Consider the following 25358-nt stretch of genomic DNA (forward strand, 5'->3'; position numbering starts at 1 on the left):
CTGCTACAGAAGACGTCCAGTGTGGGAAACCAGATGTTGTTGGTGTTCAGGTTCTGGGCTGGATGAGCTGATGACACAGGAGGAGAAGGAGAAGCTCTACACTGCCATCGGCTACAGCGGCAGCTCTCACAACCTGGCGCTACCCAAACATGTGAGTGGAAGTGACTTGGTAGTGAGTTTGGCCAAACACTGACGTCACAGGCCAATACTTCTTGTATCAACCGGAAGTATCGCATAGTAGACTGGGAGCTTGTCCCTCTCTTGGAAGTCCAAGTCTTCTGATTTCAAGTTTCATTCTGCAACTTTATGAGGCAGGAGTCACTGTGCAGTGGCCACTCACCTCGTCACACCTGTGTCAGGGTCTGCTCTCTCTGTGTCGCAGTATGTGGCTGCCATCGTCACCTTCCAGCTGTTCAGGACGTCCGTGACCATCCGAGAGGAGCCCAATGTCCCTGAGATCCTGAAGATCCAGATGCTGGACTTGAGCACCCAGATCTCCCAGAGACCGGGCGCCCAGGCGATCAGGTGGAGTCTGTCCCGGCGTCTCCTGACGCTCACTCATGCTTGCTGGTTTCCATCTCAGGATGGAGGCGTCGCTGCAGCACTGGTTTGTCACCGGTCTGCAGCAGCAGGGGGCGGTGCCGTCGCTCATCGCCTCCGTGGGAGAGTCGGACTCTTCGTTGCTCAGAGTGGAGTTTGAGTTGAACCCTCTGGAGAGTGCGGCCGACCAGCTGCTGAGGGTCCACTCGCAGCCCGTGGAGATCATCTATGACTCGGTGAGCGTGAATTTCCTGACCGCCTCTACTGGCGAAGACCTCCTTCACCGACCGTGTCTTTGTGTCTCGTCCGCCAGCTGACCGTCAACAGTCTGGTGGAGTTCTTCAAGACTGACAAAGGAGTGGACCTGGAGGTTCTGACCTCGGCCACGCTCTCCAAACTGGAGGAGTTCAAGGAGAAAACAGCCACAGGTTTGTTCTCTGACCCCATCAGAGGTTACTACAGCTGCGCACTGATGGAAGCAGCACGTCTCCTCCGCAGGGTTGTCGCACATCATCGAGACCAGGAAGGTTCTGGATCTGAGGATCAACCTGAAACCGTCCTACCTGCTGCTGCCCAAGTCTGGGTTCTACAGCAGCACCGCCGACCTCATCATCGTGGACTTCGGTAGCTTACAGGTGAGCTCAGCTAATGTTGACCATTCAGATCTTTTATTTTGGATTTATTGTTGCATTTGTTTTTGCTTTTATTCTGTGAGTCGATGGTCCACAGGGTTTTCTCCTAGCATGTCTTACATTAGTATTCTTTTGTGTGTTTATGTATTAACTGTGTCTGGCTCTAATTTGTGTTGTCGTGTTTGTCAACAAACAGCTAATTGTTCAGTGTGAGTATCTCAGTTTTTATGTGTGTCTTTGTGTATTGTTTGTACTGGAGTGTGTTCAACCTGTGTATGGTTATGTTGTGTCTTTGGCCATGTCCAGTGTCCAGTCTCTGTATGAGGATGACTCTGTTGTGTGTCAGTTGAACAGTGTGGAGCAGAGCGCGCTCAGTCCGTCCTCGTCATCCTTCTCATCTCTGGAGGAGATCATGGACCGAGCCTATGAGAAGTACAGCGTGGAGCTGCGACGGGTCCAAGTTCTCTACAGCAAGTCAGGTACACACAGATGAACACACACACACACTGACTGACTCACGCAGACTCGCCTCACCTGTTCACGGGCTCCTCAGGTGAGGCCTGGAAAGAGGCCCGGCAGCAGAATTCTTCCGTCCAGCACATCCTGCAGCCCATGGACTTCACCCTGCACTTGAATAAGTGTATGGTGGACAGAGACGCCCGGATGCCCCGGTACTCGCTCACTCACTGACTCACTGACTCTCTCACTCTCACTCTCACTCTCTCCTTCTCTGTTCCCCCTCAGCTTTAAAGTCTCCGGGGAACTTCCCCTCCTGCACGTCCGTATCTCGGATCAGAAGATCCAGAATGTTCTGGAGCTGGTTGAGGGCATCCCGCTCCCTCAAATGGCGTCAGCACCGTCCACTCCCACACAGAAGGTGAACCTCAAGATCGGACAGAACCACCTCAGTGTCCAGTTCTTCTCACAATATTTGCGTTTCCTGCTGCAGGTGCTGCCATTGGTGGATTCCAGACCCCGAGGCCTCAGTATTGACCCCGGCCTGCTCGACACCATGGACACAGGTTACTGTTCCCTTTATCTTCCATTTGACTTAGGTCCTGAACCTACATTGTTGTGCGATTGTGTGCTGCTATGCACACTGTACTGAGAGGTGTTCCAATATTTGTCATGTTTGTGTGACAGAATTAGACTGTCACACAAACATGACTGACTTGTGTCACAGTGTTGATGAGGTTAAATCAGGACAACAATCCAAGCAACTCTTGGTCACAGCAGGGGGGTGAATTTCTTAAAATCCCGTGGACTCGCTCAGATTCGTGGTTCCTTCAGTGATTCAGTTTAGGAAATATATCTCTCGCTGCAGTCCTTTTTGGAGCCCTCTAGTTCACTATAACCTCTTGTGGTCCCAGACTCAGAGGAAGATGCCAGTGAAAAGTCCACGGACAACGATCAGCACCTCCTGGCTCTGGAGGAACTCACGGAGCTACAATTCAAGTTTGAAGTCAAAGAGGTGGGTCCGGTTTGTTTCCACCCGCGGGAGTCGATGGTGACCGGTGTGTGTGTCCAGGTGCTGCTGGAGCTGACCCGGCAGGACCACCAGGAGCGGACCGTCCTCTCCTTCAGGGTGTGTCAGCTCGGTGCTGAGGGGAAGAAGCGGACCTTTGACATGGCGGCGACGTCGTACCTGCGCACAGTCACGCTGGACTACTGCGACCTGCCAGGTAGGTGTCAGCGAAGGTCACACGGTCAGTCAAGAGGTGAACAGTTTCAGCCAGCACATCTCACATCAACCTTCACCGATTGCGTTGCAGATGGCCAGGATCGACCTGTCCATCTGGTCAGCTCTTCTGAGCAGCAGAACTCTGACCTGCTGAAGGTGGAGTTCACTAAGGTCAGTCTCCTTTTGTTCATACTCGACTCCACCTTCACATCTGCATTTAAACCCCTCACTTCATTTCTGTCCTATTTTTTTTACTCCACCTCCATCCCGCCCCCATTCACCTCTCTATTCCATGCACTACTTCCTTCATCTCTTTCCTTCACCTGCTACTACCACTTCCTGTTTTTTCCCGCGATTAACCCTAGCTCCCCACACACTCCCCACCCTTGCTTCTTCATCTCAGCATCTTCCCGTCCTGCCCTCATTTCTTCTCCTGCGGCACTCATATGTAATCCACCTTTTGTTTGTGCAGATGAAACGAGTCAGACCTTTGTGTGTGTGTGTTTCAGGCTGATCCCTGTGGCCCCAGTTTCCTGACTCACTTTGACAACACAGAACAAACAATGAAGGTGAGTGGTTTCAAGGTCTCCATGGCAACAAGACTCTGAACAGCACAGGCTATTTCAGATCTTCAGTCTGACTTTGCTGAGGTCTCTGCAGTCCAAAAAGTTGTTCATTGCCAGAGTTGTGTTAGTGGGGTTCCAGTGTGTGCTGTTAGTAGTTCTACAGTCGTGTTTTATCAATGCTCAACTGAGTTCTCTGTGAGTCTTCAAGCCCAGATAGATGTTTGTGCGACGACTCACCTGCAGGATGCAACAGGATGCCGCCTGTCTCTCTCTGGTGTCTGACCTCTGTTTGTGTTCCAGGTGGAGTTTTCCTCGCTGCACTTCCTCCTCCACACTGAAGCACTGCTCTCCACCATCAACTACCTTAACAACGCCATCCCACCCCAGCTGACCGCCAGTCGGGACCAAGATGCCAAAAGACGGGTGGAGAAGGCTGGTCAGAACCGGGCTGGTGAGTGCGGACTCTGCAGAGATCATGACCCAACCTTCACCACATCCCCCCTCCGCAGTGTCAAAAGGTACCAGAGATGGTGACATTTTCAGCTTCAAGTTGTTCGCCGTCTTGGGGTGTTTCCATGTGGAGGTGTCCGATAGCCTCTGCAGCATCGCTGACATCCGGGTTCAAGGTATCGGGTGGATAGAGAAACATTCAGGTCTTGTATGCTGGTTCTGAGTTGATGTGTTCCCTGTAGGGATCCAGGGGTCAGTGGCGGTCCAGGCGAAGCAGACCCAAGTTTCTGCCCGACTCCGGGACATTGTGGTGTCAGACTTGAACCCCAATTCTGTCCACTCCAAGGTCTGGACAGCTTCTGTCGCTCACAAAGTGCAGGTGAACAAATGTGGGTGTTTGACTGGCCCCTGCAGGCTGTGTCCATCGTGGGCGAAGAGGTGTTCAGCTTCAACCTCTCCCTGTTTCCGGGGGCCACGGAGGGAGACGGCTACAGCAACATGTCCAAAGTCGACGGCAAGGTCACCATGCGTCTGGGCTGCATCCGGATCGTCTACCTGCACAAGTTCCTGATGTCCCTGCTGGTCAGACGCCAACATTACACACCCTTACATGTCAGATATCACAGCCATATCAGGCAAATACTACTTATACACGTCTGGACAGTACCGCAGGGTTCAGTCGCTGATGTTTCCATGACGACTCATGTTGTTTCTGCCCCCGCTGATGACGTCTGTCCTTCACGTCTCTGCTGCCTCGTCCAGTTTACGTCTGTTTTTTCTTTTACTTCATGTCTCTTGTCCTTCCAGGCTTTGTTTAGTGTTCAGCATGCTTCTACTGACGAGGTACAACCTTTAGTTTCTCTCTGTCTGCCCCTCCACTCCTTCACCTGCCTTGTGCTGATCACCGGACCAGACTACATCTACACTACCACACCTCAACCCCCTTTCCCCCCTCCTGCCCTCCCGCGCCCCCCATCTTTACTGAGCATGTTCCACAACACAGAATCGATTCCTGAGGAGTGGAATGTCAACGTACACGGACGTATTGATCCGTGAAAACGCGAACAGCTGCATGTGGTGGTTACTGCGCCTGGATTCCTTTGGGTTGAAGATTTAAAGTACAGATATGGTGTGCCTTGTATTTCAACCATTTTCAACCTTCCATGAAAAAGTACGTCCAGACCAAACAAAAAGTGTGCTTCGGAAGTGTCAAAAGTGCTGACGCCCTAATGGCCCATTTATGCTCAACCTTCCATACGGATCCTGATCCAGACGGATCCTTCTGTACGTGCGCTGCCTTCATTTCCTCCGTATTTCTGCACGCTTCCACCAATGTTATGGATACGATTACACATTGTATTGCCACAGCTATATCAGGATATGGACTATATCACAAATACACAGCCGTAGTGAGAGCCGAAAACTGTAGCAGGGGGCGTCGGGTATATTCAGATTTGTATTTAGCTTCGTGGAATGTTGAGGTCTCTTATGTGTAACTGCTATGATTTATCAGAATATATGCCCTGATTAGCCTCTGGGAGGCGCTGAAGCCTATGTGGAGTTGGGGTGGGTGTTTGATCTCAGAGGGCAAACAGTTTAGGACAGTGTGACGGCGTCGCTGTTGACCAGTGCTGGCTCTTGTTTGAGCTGTTGAACCTTCTTTGTTTGGGCAACGGGTCAACAGGTGTGGCCCTCGAGGCTCGACGTCAGCACAAAAGAGAGATGTCGTATTGGAACCACCAGTAAGGGCTGAGTGAAACCCTCACACCTGCTGGTCCAGTGACCTGTTGTGTCAGTGATGGAGCATGCGGACGGAGCATGTGGATGACTAAATATGGGAATGTTTGGATTTGAACTTCTTCATCACTGCTGCACTGCTGCTGTCATTAGCCCCGCCCCCTCACAGCCCCACCCCTTCATCACTGATCACATGACTTTGACCCTTACACGCTTGTTTCCCGGAGACAAAAAAGGAGAAATGGGGGTCATTCTTTGTGTTTCATGAACTTCCAAGTGGGGGACCTTGACCTCAGGCAAATCTGCACTGAATGTGTTCCCGACACCTCTGGACAGTCGCCTGTGGGAACTGTCTAGAACCTCTGTGTTAAAGAAAAGAAAGTTTATGAAACAGATTGATGAACCATCACAGCATCCTCAACTACCTTCCCTGTGACTCTTGTTTCTGACCTTTAAATGTCTCCCCCTTCCTCAAGACCTTCGTCAACAACTTCCAGACGGCCAAAGAGGCTCTGACTGCTGCCACGGCGCAGGCCGCAGAGAAGGCTGCATCCAGCGTTCGTGATTTTGCTCAGAAGAGCTTCCGCCTGTCCATGGACATCAAGCTGAAGGCGCCGCTCATTGTCCTCCCTCAGTCGTCCATCTCTCATAATGCTGTGGTGATGGACCTGGGTCTGATCACAGTGCAGAACAGCTTCTCTCTTCTACCTGTCGAAGGTTTCTCTTTGCCGGTGGTCTTGGAGAAGATGGACGTGAAGCTCACACAGCTGAAGCTCTCCAGGTATCTTCTTCTCTGGCTGGATATTGGTTCGATTCTCACCTGATGTGTCTTTGTTTCTGCAGAACATCTCTGAAGAAAGACTTCTCCCAGCCAGACATTGAGATACTGAAGCCGATCAGTTTTGATCTCCTCGTCACTCGAAATTTGGCCGCCACCTGGTGCACCCAGATCCCCGGAGTCCAGGTCCAAGGAGTCCTCCAGTCTCTCAAGGTGACTTCAAGACGTGTAACAGTTGTTTTGTTGTGTCAGTCCAACAGGTCCTTTTTGTCCTCAGATGGTCCTCGGTGAGGAAGACCTTGGGGTTCTGATGAAGGTTCTCGTAGAGAACATTGGGGAGGGCAGTCAAGAACATGTGAATGTCAGCCAACCTGCAGTTCCTGGTAAAATCTGAGTGGAACGCAACTGTGGTGTTTCCTTCATCCAGTTGAATGAATGTTTCCTCTCAGAGAGAGCAGCGCTCACAGAAAAGCCGCTGGAGACCTCAGTGCTGCAGAAGCCAGCAGACAAGTCTGCAGTCAACAACGAAGGTGCAAGTGAGAATGTCGTCAGCGTGCTGCTGAAGTTTGAGATCACAGAGGTGAGAAGCTTTTGGACTCAGGTTACATGTTCCCTGTCTGAACTTCGACTGAGGCAGTGATTCCTCTGCTGTCCTCTAGGTGGCGCTGACACTCAAGAAGCTCAGAAAGGAAGATGAGGTTCCTTTCCTGGACTTTCACGTGACTCAGCTGGGGATTGACACCAAAATTCGCAAATACGACATGTGCGCCACCAGTTACATCCGCCAGATGGAGCTGAAGAGTCTGGAGTTCAAAGGTGAGCGAACCCTACGTGTGCCAGTTGATTTGTAGCGCCGCTTTTGTTCAAGTGCTGACTGTTCTTAGACTCGGGTGGAGAGCCGCTCTGTCTCATCAGCACTTCGGTGGAATCCGCCTCAGAGCTGCTGAAGGTTCAGTTCTTCAAGGTATGAACTATTTCAATTCTTTTACAGTCCAATCGAATATGAGCGTTCAATCAGGAGAGTCTCGACAGGATACCAGACTCCAGATCAGGGCGTCATAATGTTCTGGCTTGTTGCTTAGTCTGGTTCTGTGCGTTTGCTGTGGCTGATATTTCTTGTCACTATATGTTCCCAGGCTGACCGCTTTGGTCCGAACTTCGCAAGTGTCTACAAGAACACGGAGAAGATGATCAACGTGAGTTACTCTCTGCCTCCCCCTGGAGGTCACAATATAATGCATGGAATCTTTTCCCCTCCAGGTGACGTTCTCTTCGCTCGACCTCCTGCTCCACACGCAGGCTCTGTTGTCGGCCATTAACTTCCTGTCAGCAGCGCTCTCCTCCAGCAGCGGAGTGCCGGCAGTGGAGAAAGATGTCCGGGTGAAGACTGAGGAGACGTTGACAGCCAAGTCCAGTGAGTCCCGGCCCGTCAGAACCTGATTTAAGTTGCTTTGCTAAAACCATAAACATGTTCCTGCTAGATGCCGTGGTGTCACCGGCTTCAAGTGATGTCATCGACCTCAAGGTGATGACGTCGCTCGGGACTTTCAACATTTTAGTGTGCGACCAGAGCCGAAACATGGCAGAGATCAAGATCCAAGGTACAGATCAGGACTGTTTCTGTCTCTTTTATGACACGTTCTTGACCCGTTCTCTGCTCTGCAGGTCTTCATGGTTCGCTGGTGAGTCAGGGCAACCAGACTCACATGACCGCCCGCCTCAAAGACTTCATTGTCCTCGACGTGGATCCACGCAGCATCCACAAAAATGTGTGGGACTCTCATGAAGACCTCCTCAAACGTGAGCTTCTGAAGACTCACCCTCTCTGTCCTCCAGGCTGTGTCCATCATTGGAGATGAGGTCTTCAGTTTCCAGATGAGTCTGACTCCAAATGAGACTGAAGGTTTCGGCTACACGGACACGTCCAGAACTGACGGAGCGGTGACCCTGAATGTGGGCTGCATCAAGGTGGTCTACCTGCACCGCTTCTTCATGTCCCTGCTGGTCAGTGTCCACTCACTCGTTGGATGATCCATGGAGGGATGGGTGGATGATGGGCTGTCTCTCATCTCCCAGAATTTCACCAACAACTTCCAGACGGCCAAAGAAGCACTGAGCGTGGCGACTGCCCAGGCTGCTGAGAAGGCGGCGTCCAGCGTGCGAGACTTCGCCCGGAAGAGCTTCCGCCTGGCCATGGACATTAAGCTAAAGGCGCCGCTCATCATTGTCCCTCAGTCGTCCAGCTCCCACAACGTTCTGGTGATGGACCTGGGTCTGATCACGGTCCAGAACCGCTTCTCCAAGCTGCCGGTGGACGGTCGCCCGCTGCCCGCCATCATCGACAACATGGAGGTTCAGCTGACACAGCTCAAGCTCTCCAGGTACGTGCATGAAGCCGCTCAGAAGGACCGAAGAACCCTCCGAAACCTTCTTTGTGTCTCCCTCAGATCCAATCTGGACCCTGTGGCGGGTCGACCGGATGTCGAGCTGCTTGAACCAGTCAACCTTCATTTGAGCATCAGCAGGAACCTGGCTGCGTCCTGGTACCAAAAGATGGCTGCGGTCCAGATCAACGGAGACCTGAAACCCATGAGGGTGAGACCACAACTGTGGACTGTTGGGATGAATGGAACATAGTGGTGTGTGGATGAATAATCTTTTAATGTCATAGTAGACCTTTGAATAAATCGTCCCAGGGTCGGTAGAGCTGTGAACCATGGAGTGATGTCATCAACAAGCGACAGGCAGGAGTTCATTTACAAGGTTCAGCTTCTTGTTAAAAGTTGCTTTGTAAGGATTCATTTGAAGAGTTAATTCAGGAACTGCATCATGACATCGTCAGAAGGCGGGGGGGAGTGTAAAGTGAAGGATGGATGAATGATGGGTGGAGGGATGAGTCTAACATTGTTGTGGGATGTGGATCTAACATTGTCCTGCAGAAACCCAAGGTTCTAAACTTCTAAACCTGGAATCTGTCTCTTTCACTCTTCATTCAGTCGTCACGGCGACCACCCAAGGTATCTTGGTGTTAGTGTTGTAGCTGAGGTGGAAGCAAGTGGTTGTCACCGGTGTAGATCCTTACCAGGTTTAGGCTGCTAGTTTCTGTTTCCTGGATCCTGAACCTACTTTGCAGCCCAGACAGCCTAATCTGAAGCCATGATCCTCAGACCTGTGGTTGTGATCTGCCCTGCAGGTGGCACTGAGCCAGAACGACTTGAAAATGCTGCTGAGGATCCTGACAGAGAACCTGGGAGAGGCGGCAGAACTGGAACCTGCCGTGCCCAAGATGGAGTCGCACCAGCAGTTGGAGGTCCCAGGAAGCAGTCGAGCAGGTGAGAAGTCTGGATGACTGTGGTGAGGAGGTCAGTGCTAACCTGTCTGTGTGTGTGTGTTCCAGTGGAGACTGCGCCTGTGCGTGGCGAGGAGGGGGAGGAGGAGGGCGCTCAAGAGTCTGTCAAGTTCAACTTCAACATCGAGTCTCTTGGATTGGTTCTGTACACACACGAGCTCCAGCAGGTGTGTGTTTTTGTCTGGACCTGTTTGTGTTTATCATCCTCCCTCATGTGCTGTTGTTGTCCCAGGATCCCAAGGACCAGCTGGAGCACCAGGAGCACCTGCGGCTTGGCGAGTTCACTCTCCACCTCCTGAAGGCTTCGGGGACGATGCTGAGCGACGGCCGGATGGAGGTCAACACCATTCTGACCGACTGCACCTTGGACGACCTGAGGACCGGCATGGAGAGGGTGACCTCTCGGTAAGGTTCCTGGAAGGTCAGGTGTGTTGGGGTGCTTCTCACCAGCTGGGCTCCGCAGGATGGTCTGCCGCAGAGACCCGGACAGCACCGAGGCGATGATCGACGTGACGCTCAGACAGAACCGGGCGGGCCGGGAGGTGGTGGCCGTCCTGCAGAAGCTCTACTTGTGTGCCAGCATGGAGTTCCTCATGGCTGTGGGAGACTTCTTCGTCCAGGCCCTTCCCCAGAGCTCAGGGACTCCCGCCCCTGCCTCGAGTGAAAGGCTCCCCCTGAGACAGACATCAGAACCACGGAGCGACCTGAAGACCGGTCAGGGCTGCCTCCCTCTCTTTGAAGCTCACATCCTGCAAAATTTTGTTCTCCTTTTTCTGCTCTTTCTTTCTCTGTTGGCTCTCTCCATTCTTCTACGTCCATTCTTTATTTTGTTTCCATCCTCTTCTTCCCCCCTACTCTTTCTGACATTCATTCATTTTCCTCTCCTCCACAATCTGTCCTTTATCTTTTTCCGTTTTTATCCTGTTTTCATGGTGTCCCTTGTTGTTTTCTTTCCCTTTTCTTTCTCATTATTCTCCTTTTTTCTGATCCAATTCCCATTCTTTTTCTCATAGTTTCTTGTCATTTTTTGTATCCTTCCTTATTCCATCCATCGTTCCATCTCTTTTATTTTAAAATTCCACGCTTCCTGGTATGTTTTTAACTGCCAGGATTGGTCTTGATACTGTCGTCATGCCTCGTCTGCAGCTTCTTCCACCGTGAGGACCCGTCTCCGGGCGGTGGTGGTGGACCCCGAGGTGGTGTTCGTGGGCAGCCTGATGAAGGCCGACGCCCCTGCCCTAATGGCGTCCTTCCAGTCTGACCTGTCGCTGCAGATGGATGAGGAGGGCGGGCAGACGATGCGAGCCAACCTGAGGGAGCTGAAGGTCCTTGCCTGCCCCTTCATCCGCAACCCTCAGGACAAGGCTGTGACCACGGTGAGACATTGCTGAGCATGCTGAGGGGAGGGTCATGTGTCAGATGTCCTCATTCACTCAGGTTGATTTTGACATCAGGTGCTGAGGCCGTGCTCTGTTGCCCTGGAAACCAGGACCGGTCCAAATCAGCCGCTGAGTGGCTCAGTGATGGTGGAGGAAGTCATCATCAAGGTACAGCAAGCCAAGCCAAGTTTCCTCATCTGCAGAACGTCGACGCTCCACTGATGGAGTCGCTCTCATCCCTTTCAGATCTCTCCCTTCATCCTCAACACCGTGATGACCATCATGGCCGCCATGCCCGTCAAACCGAAAGATGAGTTGAGTCGAGAGCTGAAGCAAAGTGCCAGCGACCTCTGGTCCACCATGAACATCTACAACTGCAACTATTGGTTCCTGGGAGTTGACGAGGCCACCGAGGTGACGGAGAGCTTCACTGACCAGGATGGACGCGGTGACGGTGAAAGCTTTGCCGCGGAGATAAAGGTGCAGACGTGCAACTGGTCGGTGACACGGCGAAGTGACTTGATGTGATGTGACTTCTGGTCCTTGTAGGTGATCCAGGTGACCATGGAGTCTGGCCTGGGTCATCGGACCGTCCCGCTGCTGCTCACCGAGTCCTCCTTCGAAGGGTCTGCCAAGAACTGGTCGTCGATGCTGCAGCTAAAAGCTAACATGACACTTGAGGTCAGAACCTGCTCCAGTAAAGAGACCAGAGAGGGGCCAAATTGATCACCATGGCAACCACAATTCTGTGAATTGCGATGACAGTTTGATGACGCGTTGTCATTACCAACTCTTGAATAATCGCCGCCTTAGTTGGATTCCTGTTATCAAGCTTGCTTTCTCAGATTGTTGCTCCGTCACGCCTGCTCTGAGCTGACTGCTGTCTCCTCAGGTCAACTACTTCAACGAGGTCCACGCCGTGTGGGAGCCGCTGATTGAGCGAGTGGACTCCGGCAGACGCCGATGGAACCTGGAGCTGGAGGTGCGGTGATGCGCTCGGGGGCGAGACGCGATACTTATCTCTGCATTATATCTGCTGTAACTTCACCTGTCCACTTGGGTCCCTCTTATTCACACACATGATTCCGTCTTACTGCGGCTGACCTAACCTATGGGAACAAAATCTAAAATCACAGAATATGTGACTTGACATGCTTGACATTTTAACCCTGTCATATCTCCGCTTCACGATTCCACCTGTCGTCCCTGCACTTCTACAGTTGAAGAACAATCCAGCCCAGGACAAAAGTCCGGTCCATGGAGACGACTTCGTCATCCTCCCGGACCCTCGGACAGCCATCAACATCTGCTCCAAAGACACTATGAACATCACCGTCTCTCAGGCCAGTCTCAACGTTTTCCACAACCTCGCCAAGGTGCGAAGTCACTCAACTTGCCTCACGAGACCTTCACCTTCATGACGAACAAGCTCTTCACTCACTCACGGAGATGCACTCATTCACCCTCTCCTGTGTCCGTCAGGCGTTCTCTGAGGGCACCGCCTCCACCTTCGACTGCTCTCTGAAGGAAAAAGCTCCCTTTACTCTACGCAACGCTCTGGGGATCCCCATCATTGTGCAGCACAGCGCCAACATGAAGCCAATGGGATCCTCCGCTGTGGGGAAGCTGCACGAGCTAGCGGTGGACCAGAGTTTGGACCTGGAGTACTCCACCCTGCAGTCGTCCAGCCGTGGTTCTCTGTCGGCTCTGCAGCGTCAGGAGAGCAGCTTGTTCAACCTCAGCATCGGTGAGGGCCTTTACAAGTGCGCCCCCTGTGGTGAAGTGGTGAATTAAGAGGTTTTATATTTTTTCTTTCAGTTCCCTCTGGCTACAGCGAGATCTCTAACATCGCAGTGGACAAGCCGGGTCGCCGCCTCTACAACATCCGTGGCCCGATGCTGCAAGAGGCCATCTCTGTGCTGCTGCAGGTCGACGCTGCCGAGGGCAACAAGGTCATCACCGTCCGGTCTCCGCTGCAGGTCCGAGTCCCAGCTGTCATTCTTCCTGAGGAGGGGACGGGCTCGTGGATCAGTGGGTGTTAGCTGCTCTTCTCTTTTTCTCAGTTTAAGAATCATTTCTCGGTGCCGTTCACCATCCTGAAGTACTGCCCGACCACCCGGACCCTGCAGAGCGTGGGCCAGGCTGAGCCCGAGAAGGAGTTCCACATCCCCCTGGACACCTACAGGTACACTGAGTGGCAGCCCTGCGATGACATCACAGCGCAGCCTCCTGACACCACCGTTCTCCACAGGTGTCAGCTGTTTGTGAGCCCAGCAGGAGGTTTGGCAGGTCAGTACCATCCGTCCGCCACCTGTGTGTCTTGGAAGGAGGAGGTCCACCGCAGCTCCGAGGTCCGTGCTGAACTGCAGTGTCCGGCGGTGAGTGGCGGCCAGCTGCCACTGATGGTCAGCACCATCGCTGCGCCCGACGACCTGCGACACATCGCCAACCACGGCGAGCACGACTGGGACCCGGCGTACGTCATCCATCTGCACCCAGTGGCCACGCTCCGGAACCTGCTGCCGTACTCTGTGAGCTACATGCTGGAGGTACCATGACCGTGCTGCCCGGCCCTCTAGTTGCTCTTCTAAGCTGTCACTGATCTGGTTCTGCTCTGGTCTGGGCGCCTCAGAATTCCTGTGACTCGCACGTGCTCCTGGAAGGCAGCACCTCAGATCTCCTCACTGCCCGAGTGGCCGGGGAGCTGATGTCGCTGGCGCTGATGAGCTACCAGGGACGGGACTGGCACGGCCACCTCCGAGTCCAGCAGAACATGCCCGAGTTCTTCTCTGTGGCGCTGGTCTGCGACAAAGACTCACGCATGACGGTGGACGTGAGCGTCCACGTGTCCCGAACGTCCAGCCGGTGGCTGCTGTCCCTCTTCAGTCCCTGCTGGATCATCAACAAGACATCCAGAGTTCTGCAGTACCGGGCCGAGGACGTGAGCGTCAAGCACCCGGCCGACTACAGAGACATCATCCTCTTCTCCTACAAGAAGAAGAACCTCCTGACCAAGAACAAGGTGTGTGTTTCTATGTGTGCGAGCATTTGTCTGCTGCGTCGCAGATGTTTGTTTATGTGTGTTTGTGCTATCGTTCTGTGTTTTTGTTATTGACTCCGGTGCCTTGTGGGCGCGTCAGTGTTGCTCTTTTTAATGTACTTGTGTTGCTGTAATTGAGGTTTTCATATTTTGAGATGTTTTTTTGTGTTTATCTAGTTGTGTGTTTGTCTCTGAGCTATGTGTTTTCTGGGTGTTTGAACGTGTCTGTGAGTGACTGCGTACCTGTGTGTTTAAGCTTTTCTCACATTATATCTGCGTGTTTATGTCCTTGTATGCCATGTTTTGCCACACTTGTGAGTTCCAGGTCTGGACGAACCACCCTCTTGTGAGGACATTTTGCCTGTCCTCACAGAGTTTAGTTTAGAGGGTTAAAACGCCAGTGAAAGTAGTTTGGCTCGGAGTGCTGGTTAAGCTTAGCCGTATGTTTTTTGGTGATTAGATTTTGGGGCAGAGAAATCATCAATCAAGAAATCATCGGAAGCTTTATTGCCAATGTCAGGGAGGATCCCACCAACTAGGAAGGTGTTTTGGTACATTGTGTAATAATGAACAAAATAAAATAGAATAGAATGAACTAAATAATGGTCTGGGGAAAGCGTTATGTCAATAAGAGGTCCTCTCAAAAATATCAAAACAAGCATTTGTGAGTCAGTGTGTTGATAACTTCTGCGCCTGTGTGTGTGGAAATGTCGATAAAACATTAATTGGAACTAAAGTGTGAATCCTCTGTCCTTCAGATCCAGTTGTGTGTCTCCACCAGTTCCTGGTCTGACAGTTTCTCTCTGGACACGGTGGGAAGTTACGGCTGTGTCCGCTGTCCTGGGAGCAACAGCATGGACTTCCTGGTTTGTCAAGCCTGCTGAAGGGAGAAACGGTAGAGTGATGTTGTTGTGTCACGCCTGTGTGTCTCGGGGGCCAGGTGGGAGTGAGCATCCACATGAGCAGCTTCAACCTCACCCGGATCGTCACCATGAGTCCGTTCTACACACTCGTCAACAAGTCGTCCTATGAGCTGGAGGTGGGAGAAGTGTGCAACCAGTCGCCCACCAGGTGGCACTACATCACCTCCACAGAGGTGAGCGAAACCTGAGCTGGGCATTGGGGCTTTTCTAGTGATTGATATGGACAAAAAACGATCATGATAAATGTTGTCATTTCGGCGATAATTATCAGGATAAATCCATTTTCATTCTATTCCACCTATTGGACACTACCGTCTCTTTTGTAACAGTTATGGTGAAACTTATTTGTGGAGTTTGTCTCCAACGTCATTATTTGTTGATGTTTCAATATAATAGTGAACTAAGTGCAGAGATGAGGAACTCAATGTTTCAGGTCTCTGGTAGAAGCCGCTGGTGTCTGACAGGCTGCTCTGCCAGCTTTATTTAGGGGTTAAAGGGGTTAACTATATTCTCTCCTAAAATGCTTGTTTTCCATGGCCTTATTGAAGACACTTTGTGCGCTTTAGATTTTGTTGATGTCCCTAACTGACGGTGGCTCCTAGCATTAGCGCTGCCTGTGAGAGTGTGTCCTCCATCAGTGAAGCCTCATGGGGACGCGGGAGAGGACGCCGCCACCAATATCCAAGTGTTGTCACCTTGGCAGCGGGAGAGCTGCATGTGTTGATGTGAACCAAGGCAGAGGAGCGCCTCAGAGGACCTATGAGGACCACTCCATCTCATCAAAGAAACAGGGATCCAGAGACTCAGAGTCGACCAGTGTCATGATCAAAGGTTCCCTGGATTCAAAATCAGTTTGTCGGCTGTTAAACGCCGCAGAGCTTGAGAGCGTGGCGCTGTCACAGCCTCGTTGTGTTCGTCTGTGCAAGTCCAGTGCAGCCATCGCCGAGTGTTTATCCAGTTTATCGTGAGATGCAGAACTGTGGCAGGAGTGTTTTTGGCACTGCATCGTGTACAGTAGGTTATTGCCCATGCCTAGTGCTGACTGGAGTTTTGTGTTGCAGTGTCTCCCGCTGTGGCCTGAGAACGGCGGCGGGAAGTTGTGTGTGCGTGTCGTCGGCTCAGACTCCGCATCCAAGTTCTTCAACTTCAATCGGCAAGACAACGGAACGCTGCTTTGCCTGGACTTGGTCCGTCCTCGTCAACCAAGCAGGTTGGTGACTATATCCACTGCTCTCCTCTGAATGTGTGTGTGTGTTCATGCGCACAGTGCGGCGGGATCATTGTGGAGGTCAACATCTCAGATCACTCGACGGTCATCAGTTTCTCTGACTACTACGAGGGGGCGTCACCCGCTCTGCTGCTCAACCACACGCCCTGGGTCACCGTCAGCTACAGACAGAGGTCAGAGGTCAACCCTCAGCGGCGGCGTCATCAGCAACAGGAAGTGAACGTGTCTGTTTCTGTCCCAGCGGGTCCAGCCAGGCCCACGAGCTGAAACCCGGTGAAGCCCGGAGGTTTGTGTGGGACGATCCCGCCGGTATACGGAAGCTCAGCTGGACCTGCAAGGAGAATTCTGGAGAGACCGACCTGCTGAAGGTGAGTCACGCCAACAAGACTGCTGCACTCAGACACTGGCAGAAGCACAGTGCAACGCACCTGTTGACTGAATGCCAACGTTCCAGGATGAGGTGGGTCAGTTCTCCTGCGATAGCCTGTCTCAGGTGCACTGGGTTTCCTTCTTGGACGGACGGCAGCGAGTCTTGTTGTTTACCGAGGATGTCGCCGTGGTGACCAAAGCTCGGCAGGCTGAGGAGCTGGAGCAGTTCCAACAGGAAGTGAAGGTGTCGCTGCAGAATCTTGGACTGTCACTGGTCAACAATGCCGGCCGGCAGGAGATCGCCTACATCGGCATCACCAGGTGTGTGTCAGTGTGTTACAGTGCCCCTGTGCTCAGTTTGTCCTACTTGTGTTACAGCGCCCCTGTACTCAGTTTATCCTACTTTGTGGAGGCAGATTCTTGACAAAACACTATCCTTGTGAGGACTATATGACTTTGTGGGGACAGTTGGTTGAACCCCACGTGGTTAAGCCTCAAATTGAGGATGAAGACTTCAAAATAACCAGTGTTTCTAACTGGGTTTCAGTTTGGTTCAGAGTCCTGGTTCAGGTGAGCCATCTGTTTTGGTTAGGTTTAGGGGGAGAGGCTGGGGAAAGGGTGATGGCCAGGAGAGGTCCCCACAAGGATGGAGATACAAATGTGTGTGTTTCACAACACTGGTGTGTGTGTGCGCGTGTTCCAGCTCAGGCGTAGTATGGGAGATGATGAAGAAGAAGAATCAGTGGAAGTCGTTCAGTCAGAAGAACATTCTTCTGCTGGAGGAAGCCTATCAGAGTCAGCTGAGTGGGCAGTCTCCGGCCGGCTGGGTCAAACTAGAGAGCAACTTGGAGGTCAGTGGTCAAGACACACACATGGCTGCATCGTCAGTCTGCAGGTGAGTGAAAGTGTGATTTCACCAGGTGAACCTCAGCGGCACCACCATGATGATGCGTCAGCCCTTCAGCAGTCAGCTGAGGAGAAACTTCCTGTCTGGAGTCCAAGTGGAGTACAAACAGTCTCCACACCAGAGGAGCCTGAGAGCACAAGTGCACTGGCTGCAGGTACATGCGTGAACGCACACACACACTTCTCACACTCACACACACACACACACACACACACACACACACACACACACACAGACAGACAGATTCACACCTGGACACAGAGGACCAGACAAACATCTCTTCACACACACACACACACACACACATGTTTAAATCCACACACAGACACACAGTCTTCATGTCCACCTGACTTTATGAACAGGTTGATAACCAGTTACCTGGAGCCATCTTCCCCATCGTCTTCCACCCGGTTCCTCCTCCAAAGTCCATCGCTCTGGATTCTGGTAACACACACACACACACACACACACACACACACACACACACACACACACACACACACACACTCGCGCATGGTTGCCATGCCAACGCTCACTGTGTTCATGTGACGCTCCGCCTTCTCAGAGCCGAAGCCGTTCATCGACGTCTCCATCATCACCAGGTTCAACGAGCACAGCCGCGTCATGCAGTTCAAGTGAGTGACACTTTCAAGGTCACATGACCAGTGACGTGTGTGGCGTCACCGCGGTCTTGTGGGTTTCCTCCAGGTACTTCATGGCTCTGGTTCAGGAAATGGCAGTGAAGGTTGATCAGGGCTTCCTGTCTGCCATCTTGTCTCTGTTCACGCCCGCGGCTGACCCTCAGACTGAGGGACAGAAGGTGAGGTTTGGCAGCGACGGGCAGCAAACTGGACCCAAGTCATGTGACCTGTGTCCACCTGTCGCAGTGCGGGCTGATAGAGCAAGACATGCAGCTGCTGCAGTCGGAGCTGATGGAGACGACGAGTGACACGACTGGAATCAACTTCTTTGAGCACTTTCACATCTCCCCCATAAAGGTACACACACGCGCACTTGTATCTCTATCCTTGTGGGTAAAATAGGTTTCTCCTGGCCATCACCCTTTCCCCAGCCTCTCCCCTAAACCTAACCAAAACACATGGCTCACCAGGAACCAAAATGAAAACCAGTTAGAATCACCCAGTTTTCAAGTTTTCGTCCTAAAATTGAGGCTTAACCTCGTGGGAACCGACAAAAGGTAATCACAAATAGCATAAGGTCCTCACGAGGATAGTGCTTTGTCAAGAATTGGTCCCCACAAAGTCGAAAGAACAATCCCACTCACTCCCACACACTGAAGAGTCATGTGTGTGTGTGTCGCAGCTGCACCTCAGCTTGTCTCTGGGCTCCAGTGAAGGCGACGCATCTCAGGACGTGGCGTCGCTTCAGTCCTTCAACCTGCTGCTGAAGAGCATCGGCGCCACGCTGACGGACGTGGACGACCTCATCTTCAAGTGAGACTGCCGCGTGCCGCCAGCGTGTCCGCCGGCTCTCGTGTGATCATGTGCTCTCTGTCCCCAAGGCTCGCCTTCTTTGAGGTGAAGTACCAGTTCTACCGGCAGGACAAACTGATGTGGGCGGTGGTCCGGCACTACAGCGAGCAGGTCTGCACCTTCAGAGCCCTGAGTGGGGTCTGGTGTGGAGCTGCTCTGACAGCTGTTTCTGCTGCAGTTCCTGAAGCAGATGTATGTTCTGGTTCTGGGTCTGGACGTCCTGGGAAACCCGTTCGGATTGATCCGAGGCCTGTCGGAGGGAGTGGAAGCCTTCTTCTACGAGCCGATCCAGGTAACACTGGAGGTGTGGTGGTGATGTCGGTGCTAATGCTTCAGAGCGGAGCCCCGCATGTGGCCCCTCCACTGGCAGACAGGTGGTCCTCTGAGCTTCGTCTTAAACTCGAGATGCTGCTAAGCGTCTGACCCATTCCAAGCGCTACTGTATTTCTACTTGAGAGAACTTCCTCTTGAACCTTCTCACGGTGTCCCAGGGAGCCGTTCAGGGTCCGGAGGAGTTTGCTGAAGGACTGGTCATCGGCGTTCGCAGCCTCCTGGGCCACACTGTCGGTAAGAACGATCGGTCCTTTCAAGGTCAAAGGTGGATCTACAGTGCACTGACATGACGCTCTGCAGGTGGCGCCGCAGGTGTGGTGTCCAGGATCACCGGCTCGGTCGGGAAGGGTCTTGCCGCCATCACCATGGATAAAGAGTTTCAGCAGAAGAGACGGGAGGAGATGAACCGACCGCCCAAAGACTTTGGCGAGAGCTTGGCGAAAGGCGGGAAAGGGCTGCTGAAGGTGAGTGGACCGGGTGTGGCGTGGTTTAGAAGGCAGAAGTTCCTGTTTTACTCAGCTGACTCTGATTCATTTAAAAAAACTAACCTTTTTATGATTCTTTCCCTTACTACAAGATCAAAGTCTACAGTTTTGTTCATCTTCTTTCATATATTTTTGCGAGATAAAAAAACAGTTGTATCAGCTGTGAATCTGTGATAAACTTTCACACCTTTAGACATTCATTCATTCAAACAGAAAATATAGATAATAAAAATATATATAAAATAAAAATAGAAAAGGTTGCTCTTGATTAAATAAATAGACCCACATGAATTTTCATCACTGTTTAGCTATTTTGCTCGCATTAGCTTAGCGCTGTGTGACACCCAACTCCCTGTGCACCCCAGCGCTGCTCTGGCATGGCACTAGGGAGAGGGGGAGGAGCTTCATGCCAGACGTCCTCCTGGCTAAAACCCCGTGTGTGGTCACTTTGGTTTCGATGTGTTTGACACCCATCATTATGTTAATGGTCAAACACTGTTGAAGGTTGCGTCGTGTCTCCTCAGGGGGTGGTCAGTGGAGTCACCGGCATCGTCACCAAACCGGTGGAGGGTGAGTCCCAGCCTGATGTCACAGTGGGTCCGGGTGCTGAGCGTTGTGGGTCTGTGCAGGAGCGAAGAAGGAGGGCACGGCTGGGTTCTTCAAAGGCATCGGCAAGGGTCTGGTGGGCGTGGTGGCGCGGCCCACCGGCAGCATCGTGGACATGGCGAGCAGCACGTTCCAGGGCATCCAGAGGTGAAGTCCTTTTGTGTTCACGCTGACAGCTCTCGTCCTGGCTCTGTGTCCAGTCCTGTCTTTAAGTTCTCAACCCTCTGAACATGGATGGGATCTCAGCAACCAGAGAGTTACAGAGAAGTAACAGGGGCAAACACTCGCTGCAGGCTTTTCTGTCTTGTTGCCACTAGCTTTAGCCTCGGCTGAGCACCAGATGTTGATGTTCGCAGCACAAGATGTTTGCCTTGCCCTGGATGGTTATGTGTGTGGTGAGCACCGATAGTTCCATCGCTGGTCGACACACACCGCCGACCCAGAGAGATCAACGCTTGATTAAACACAAAGCGTTTTTGTTGCATCAATTCAGTGTTTACGATCGCTTTTTCAGAGCAGATTCACTCTCAACACATGAGGCTCCTCTTGTTGGATAATCTTATCAGATTTAGGAGAATCAGGGCTTTACCGTCTTCGGTCAGGAAGGAGCGAACTGGGGACAAACGCAGGCCGATTATGGTGATGTGTGTGGCGCCATGTAGCTGACAGGAAGCCACACTCTGTGACTCGCAGTCGCGTCTCGCACCTACACAATGTAACCCTGTCTGGGGACCGGAACTTTGGCTCAGGCCAGCCACTCACACACGCCCCCTAGAGTCCTCTTCAAATGCAGGTCCACGTCTGTGTTCAGAGGCCTCGTACTTGTCTGTCTTGTTCTTTCTGCTGACTAATTTCCGTGATTTCTGTTTTTGTGTTTTTGGTGTTTGACATACAACATGGTTCAAGCGCATCGCCTTCATCAACCAGCCGAGTCCCTGAACCGGGTTGCGACCCGTGAGACTCGGCTGGCTGGAGGTGGGCGGGCCAGTGTGTATGTTTGCATGCGTGTTGTGTTTCCGCAGCAGAGCCCACGGTAAGTCACTGCATCGTGTCGCATCCACGTCATGCACACGGAACATCGCAACCTTCCCATGATGCACTGGGCTGCATGTGCGACTGGTGACAGGAAGTTTGTGAAGCTCGCGATCAAATTGCGGCTCATTTTGCTCTCAGCGCGGCTCCTCGTGGCCCTGTTGTGACAGGATTAGAAGTCGTGTGACCCCGGCCACTCTCTCAGGGATAACCACACCTCCTCACCTCCACTTAAATACCTGTTTCTCCCGTCACATCCTTTTCTCATCCATCTCTGTCTTTGTCTTCCCCCCTTCCTTTCTCTATCAGCCACCGACTTCCTCTCATCCTTCCTGGTCTTAATGTTTGTCAGAGATTTATCTGGTGAAAATAGATCCTTTGTCTTCTGTGCTGACTCTCACATATGGAGGTCATATCTCCTATTAATAAGTTTTAAAAATGTACTGCTGCTCTTTGCTTTTACGAGTCACTTCAGATTATTTTTCTTCCATTGTCGTGTCTTACTTCATTCTGGTGCAACAGGAATGGATTTATTTTAAACTCCTGAGTTGTCGTCCCAAGATGTACCCCTCGGTCTTTCACCGCCATAACATCAATAATAATAATGCTTCATTTTTAGACAAAAGTCTCGCCCTGTTAGCCACGTTTTGGGGCTCCACCTGTGCTGTCATGTGCTGATGTCACAACAGTATCGGTGAATGTTAGCATGAAGACATTCCAGCCAGGTCTTCAGGAGGAAACCCAACAAAAAAGGCTGGCGTCTGTGACTGCACTGTTACTGTCCACTCCACTGTGTGATGTCATCCATCAGCGACAGGATGTCACTCTCGAGGCTCATTTGTTTCTGGGTAGCAATGTTTCATGTGGAGGACCAGTTAGTTTTAGAACCATGGTTTGAAGTGATATTGCATGGTGACGTCATCACCCACAGGTGATGTCCAGATACACACGTCAGTTGTGCATGGTCGTAAACACTTGCTCTATAAATAATGTTCCCAAATGAATGTGAAAACAATGACGAGTCAGTGGAAGAATGAAGTGGAGATGGCAGTGACACAAACAGTTCTTGGCTCAGGTCAAAGGTCATTGCTTATTCTATACTTTCTCTTTCTTATTAGACTCTTGACCACTGTGGTCTGTTAGTTATCAATCCTCAAGGCGTCTGCATCTTGTGTTGATGATGAAAATGATTCCCCCCACACACAGACACACACCCACCCATCTGTCATGTGACTCCACCCACACGTCATGTGACCACCTGTTGATTATTGCCTCATGTTACTGTTCCACGCTGTCACAGTAGAAGTGAAAGGTGAGATTTCCCAGCATGCAACTGGCTGCCAGCAGCTTCAGCCGCATGCCACGACCCCAGCTCACGATCACATGACCTCCTCGGGACCCGCCCTAAACGTGTGTGTGGATGTGTGTGTGACGACAGGGCGGCCGAGTCGACGGAGGAAGTGACCAAACTGCGCCCGGTGCGGCTGATCCGGGAGGACGGCATCATCCGACCGTATGACCTCACAGAGTCGCAAGGGTTCGACCTCTTCCAGGTGAGAGCCGCTCACGTGGTTACTTCCTGTTGGTCACTAACGCTGCGTTCCACTTGGGCTCAGAAGCGCTCCAGACACCATATGAGAGTTTGGGCACAAGTGGAACGCTCCAGTAGCATCTGACCGCTCGATGAAGCTTCTCCTCTCACGCCATGGTCTCCTCCTACTTCCTAACTGCTCTTCTCCTCCTCTTCTCTGTCTCCTTCTTGACACGCAGCCAGACGAGGACGGAGCTGCTTGATGGTTCAATGCTCTAACAGGCTGAATCTAACCTCCAGTCTCTCTCTGCACGGCACACACCTCTCTCTCGTGTCATTTCTGTTTCCATGTTCTGACTCGTCTCACTTCTAGTCACGAAACTTGCTGAATATACTTGGTGTTATTCTCGTAGAAGATGAGCTGCGTAAAAATCATATTTTTATAAGTGTGTAAATTGTATATTCCACTTGTCATCCACACTATATGCTAGTTAGCATGACCTCTGACCTCTATGACTGTTGTTCCGCTCTGTGTTTGAAAACATTTAATAAAATATACTCCACTTACTTGGTTTCCCTCGTGGCAGTGACTTAGAAGGGCCGCAAGGGGGCGCTACATGCAGCGCATGGACGGGAGCCCAATGACTGTGGTTGTGTGTGTGTGTGTGCGTGTGTTTTCAGCGCTCCCAGATCGAGCAGCTGGAGGGCGAAGCTTTCCGAGATTGTTGTCCGTACCCTGGCCACAGGAAGACCAACATCATCGTCACAAACAAGTAAAAGGACCGATGTGCGGTGGCGGCGGCGAGGAGCGCTGGGGTCGCACATGTTCACCTCTCGCTCTCATGTTGCAGGAGGGTGTTGTGCGTGAAGGAGATCGACTTCGTCAACCACTTCAGCAAAGAGTGGGAGTGTCTGTACGACAACTTCACTGGGCCGCCGGCCGTGACGGGAGCCGAGCTGAGGATCTTCTGCAAGGTGGGAGTCACGTGACGTCCTCCAGGTCGCATGACCCCTCCATTAACACGTGACTGTTCGCAGGAGCAGCCAAAGCTGAAGCTGCCGAAGAAGCCGCCTCAAGACACCGTGAGGAAGATCCAGCTGAGGGATGCCAGCGCCGCGCAGGTGGGTGGGTTCTGTGTAGGTTGGTGCTGGGAACTCAGTGCGTAGTTAGAATTGTCAGAGTTTAGGTTTGTGTTTCTCTGCTGGTTCATTTACATGTGTGTTTGTGTTGCCTCCTCCTCACCTGGTCGCCATGGTCACCGCAGCGCCTGCAGGCCGCCATCTCTGACGCTGAGGTGGCGCGGAAGCAGCGGCAGATGGCGAGACAGAAGTCGCAGCGTTTCCTGAGGCCCGCTCAGAAACCGTGAGGTCACTTCCTGCCTCCCACCAATCACGGCGCAGCATCACATTTAAAGGCCCTCGCTCAGCGTCGACAAACTTTTGCACTAAATCTTTGTTTTTATCCATTGAGAAGTTATATTTTATAATCCAAAGTTTATTGCCACGTCTGTATCGTCGTTCACACCTGAGGAGTACAGCAATAAATTCCAAAGACGTTCTTCTTCCTGTTTGACCTTGGCTGGAATCAACGCTGCAGATCAGCCTGCACAAGGCTGTTTACACAGACAAAAAATAAATACATGGAGAACAAAAAACAACATTAGTTGGGCAGACCCCAAAACTTAGTTTAGTTTAATTTCATTCACAACATCATGTACAATCCAGGGTTAAATGACATGTTGTGACCTCATCAACAACCTGATCTGGCTGAGTTTTTAACGTGAGTGTTTACATGTAAACAACTGTCGTCCATGACAGAAGAGAGCGTCATGTGAGTGCTTCCCTCGTCAGGCCAGCAGGGGGCAGTAGAAGTGTCCTGAGTTATTTCAGTTCAGGGAGTTGGGAGACACATTCACCTACACATGAAGATACACAGTTGCGTACACACTCTCAGATGGTGGCGCTGATGGTCTGCATGCCGTCGCCATGACGATGACGAGCCCTGCTCCAAGATGGTTTCCAGATGTTGGACTTCTCCTGTCTGATTGGTCAGTTTTCGGATCCAAATGTGATCGTGTGTGTGTGTGTGTGTGTGTGTGTGTGTGTGTGTGTGTGTGTGTGTGTGTGTGTGTGTGTGTGTGTGTGTGTGTGTGTGTGTGTGTGTGTGTGTGTGTGTGTGTGTGTGTGTGTGTGTGTGTGTGTGTGTGTGTGTGTGTACCTCTCTGAGAGGAAGTTGCTCCCGGTGCACTCTGGGTAAATTTTCCTGCAGTAATCTGAGCCCAAGTGAATGGAAACATCT

At 51.8% G+C, this 25358-nt stretch overlaps 1 protein-coding gene across 7 annotated transcripts in view; it reads left to right on the plus strand.

Moving 5' to 3' along the window:
• The window catches only part of vps13c (vacuolar protein sorting 13 homolog C), a 32793-nt gene extending 7663 nt beyond the window's left edge, over positions 1 to 25130 (plus strand). For 2 of the 7 annotated variants that reach the window (XM_053864602.1, XM_053864600.1), the window contains 70 exons: positions 51 to 151; positions 383 to 525; positions 584 to 776; positions 854 to 968; positions 1039 to 1175; positions 1519 to 1651; positions 1726 to 1843; positions 1917 to 2049; positions 2122 to 2194; positions 2543 to 2643; positions 2701 to 2854; positions 2945 to 3024; positions 3363 to 3422; positions 3720 to 3870; positions 3929 to 4045; positions 4112 to 4215; positions 4284 to 4451; positions 4677 to 4712; positions 6083 to 6387; positions 6450 to 6597; positions 6662 to 6767; positions 6834 to 6964; positions 7044 to 7200; positions 7269 to 7348; positions 7521 to 7580; positions 7645 to 7798; positions 7866 to 7985; positions 8050 to 8153; positions 8221 to 8388; positions 8461 to 8765; positions 8832 to 8979; positions 9578 to 9716; positions 9782 to 9900; positions 9966 to 10138; positions 10197 to 10447; positions 10880 to 11109; positions 11188 to 11280; positions 11359 to 11592; positions 11662 to 11793; positions 12005 to 12094; positions 12333 to 12488; positions 12595 to 12859; positions 12931 to 13091; positions 13176 to 13297; positions 13364 to 13661; positions 13745 to 14134; positions 14911 to 15018; positions 15093 to 15248; positions 16137 to 16262; positions 16343 to 16476; positions 16545 to 16671; positions 16758 to 16993; positions 17376 to 17523; positions 17593 to 17733; positions 17942 to 18023; positions 18145 to 18214; positions 18288 to 18399; positions 18467 to 18577; positions 18903 to 19033; positions 19102 to 19183; positions 19251 to 19364; positions 19564 to 19639; positions 19706 to 19869; positions 20415 to 20460; positions 20520 to 20643; positions 22967 to 23081; positions 23741 to 23832; positions 23911 to 24034; positions 24098 to 24181; positions 24325 to 25129. In XM_053864602.1, coding sequence (XP_053720577.1) covers positions 51 to 151; positions 383 to 525; positions 584 to 776; positions 854 to 968; positions 1039 to 1175; positions 1519 to 1651; positions 1726 to 1843; positions 1917 to 2049; positions 2122 to 2194; positions 2543 to 2643; positions 2701 to 2854; positions 2945 to 3024; positions 3363 to 3422; positions 3720 to 3870; positions 3929 to 4045; positions 4112 to 4215; positions 4284 to 4451; positions 4677 to 4712; positions 6083 to 6387; positions 6450 to 6597; positions 6662 to 6767; positions 6834 to 6964; positions 7044 to 7200; positions 7269 to 7348; positions 7521 to 7580; positions 7645 to 7798; positions 7866 to 7985; positions 8050 to 8153; positions 8221 to 8388; positions 8461 to 8765; positions 8832 to 8979; positions 9578 to 9716; positions 9782 to 9900; positions 9966 to 10138; positions 10197 to 10447; positions 10880 to 11109; positions 11188 to 11280; positions 11359 to 11592; positions 11662 to 11793; positions 12005 to 12094; positions 12333 to 12488; positions 12595 to 12859; positions 12931 to 13091; positions 13176 to 13297; positions 13364 to 13661; positions 13745 to 14134; positions 14911 to 15018; positions 15093 to 15248; positions 16137 to 16262; positions 16343 to 16476; positions 16545 to 16671; positions 16758 to 16993; positions 17376 to 17523; positions 17593 to 17733; positions 17942 to 18023; positions 18145 to 18214; positions 18288 to 18399; positions 18467 to 18577; positions 18903 to 19033; positions 19102 to 19183; positions 19251 to 19364; positions 19564 to 19639; positions 19706 to 19869; positions 20415 to 20460; positions 20520 to 20643; positions 22967 to 23081; positions 23741 to 23832; positions 23911 to 24034; positions 24098 to 24181; positions 24325 to 24426 — 9761 coding nt within the window. In that variant the 3' untranslated portion in view covers positions 24427 to 25129. Of the gene's footprint in view, positions 1 to 50; positions 152 to 382; positions 526 to 583; positions 777 to 853; positions 969 to 1038; positions 1176 to 1518; positions 1652 to 1725; positions 1844 to 1916; positions 2050 to 2121; positions 2195 to 2542; positions 2644 to 2700; positions 2855 to 2944; positions 3025 to 3362; positions 3423 to 3719; positions 3871 to 3928; positions 4046 to 4111; positions 4216 to 4283; positions 4452 to 4676; positions 4713 to 6082; positions 6388 to 6449; positions 6598 to 6661; positions 6768 to 6833; positions 6965 to 7043; positions 7201 to 7268; positions 7349 to 7520; positions 7581 to 7644; positions 7799 to 7865; positions 7986 to 8049; positions 8154 to 8220; positions 8389 to 8460; positions 8766 to 8831; positions 8980 to 9577; positions 9717 to 9781; positions 9901 to 9965; positions 10139 to 10196; positions 10448 to 10879; positions 11110 to 11187; positions 11281 to 11358; positions 11593 to 11661; positions 11794 to 12004; positions 12095 to 12332; positions 12489 to 12594; positions 12860 to 12930; positions 13092 to 13175; positions 13298 to 13363; positions 13662 to 13744; positions 14135 to 14910; positions 15019 to 15092; positions 15249 to 16136; positions 16263 to 16342; positions 16477 to 16544; positions 16672 to 16757; positions 16994 to 17375; positions 17524 to 17592; positions 17734 to 17941; positions 18024 to 18144; positions 18215 to 18287; positions 18400 to 18466; positions 18578 to 18902; positions 19034 to 19101; positions 19184 to 19250; positions 19365 to 19563; positions 19640 to 19705; positions 19870 to 20414; positions 20461 to 20519; positions 20644 to 22966; positions 23082 to 23740; positions 23833 to 23910; positions 24035 to 24097; positions 24182 to 24324 lie in introns of all 7 variants that reach the window. The other 5 variants (XM_053864604.1, XM_053864605.1, XM_053864599.1 and 2 more) reach the window with 4 other exon arrangements.
• The last annotated feature ends 228 nt before the right edge of the window (positions 25131 to 25358 follow it).

Source organism: Synchiropus splendidus, chromosome 5 (assembly GCF_027744825.2).
Source record: "Synchiropus splendidus isolate RoL2022-P1 chromosome 5, RoL_Sspl_1.0, whole genome shotgun sequence".
NCBI classification, from domain to species: Eukaryota; Metazoa; Chordata; class Actinopteri; order Syngnathiformes; family Callionymidae; genus Synchiropus; species Synchiropus splendidus.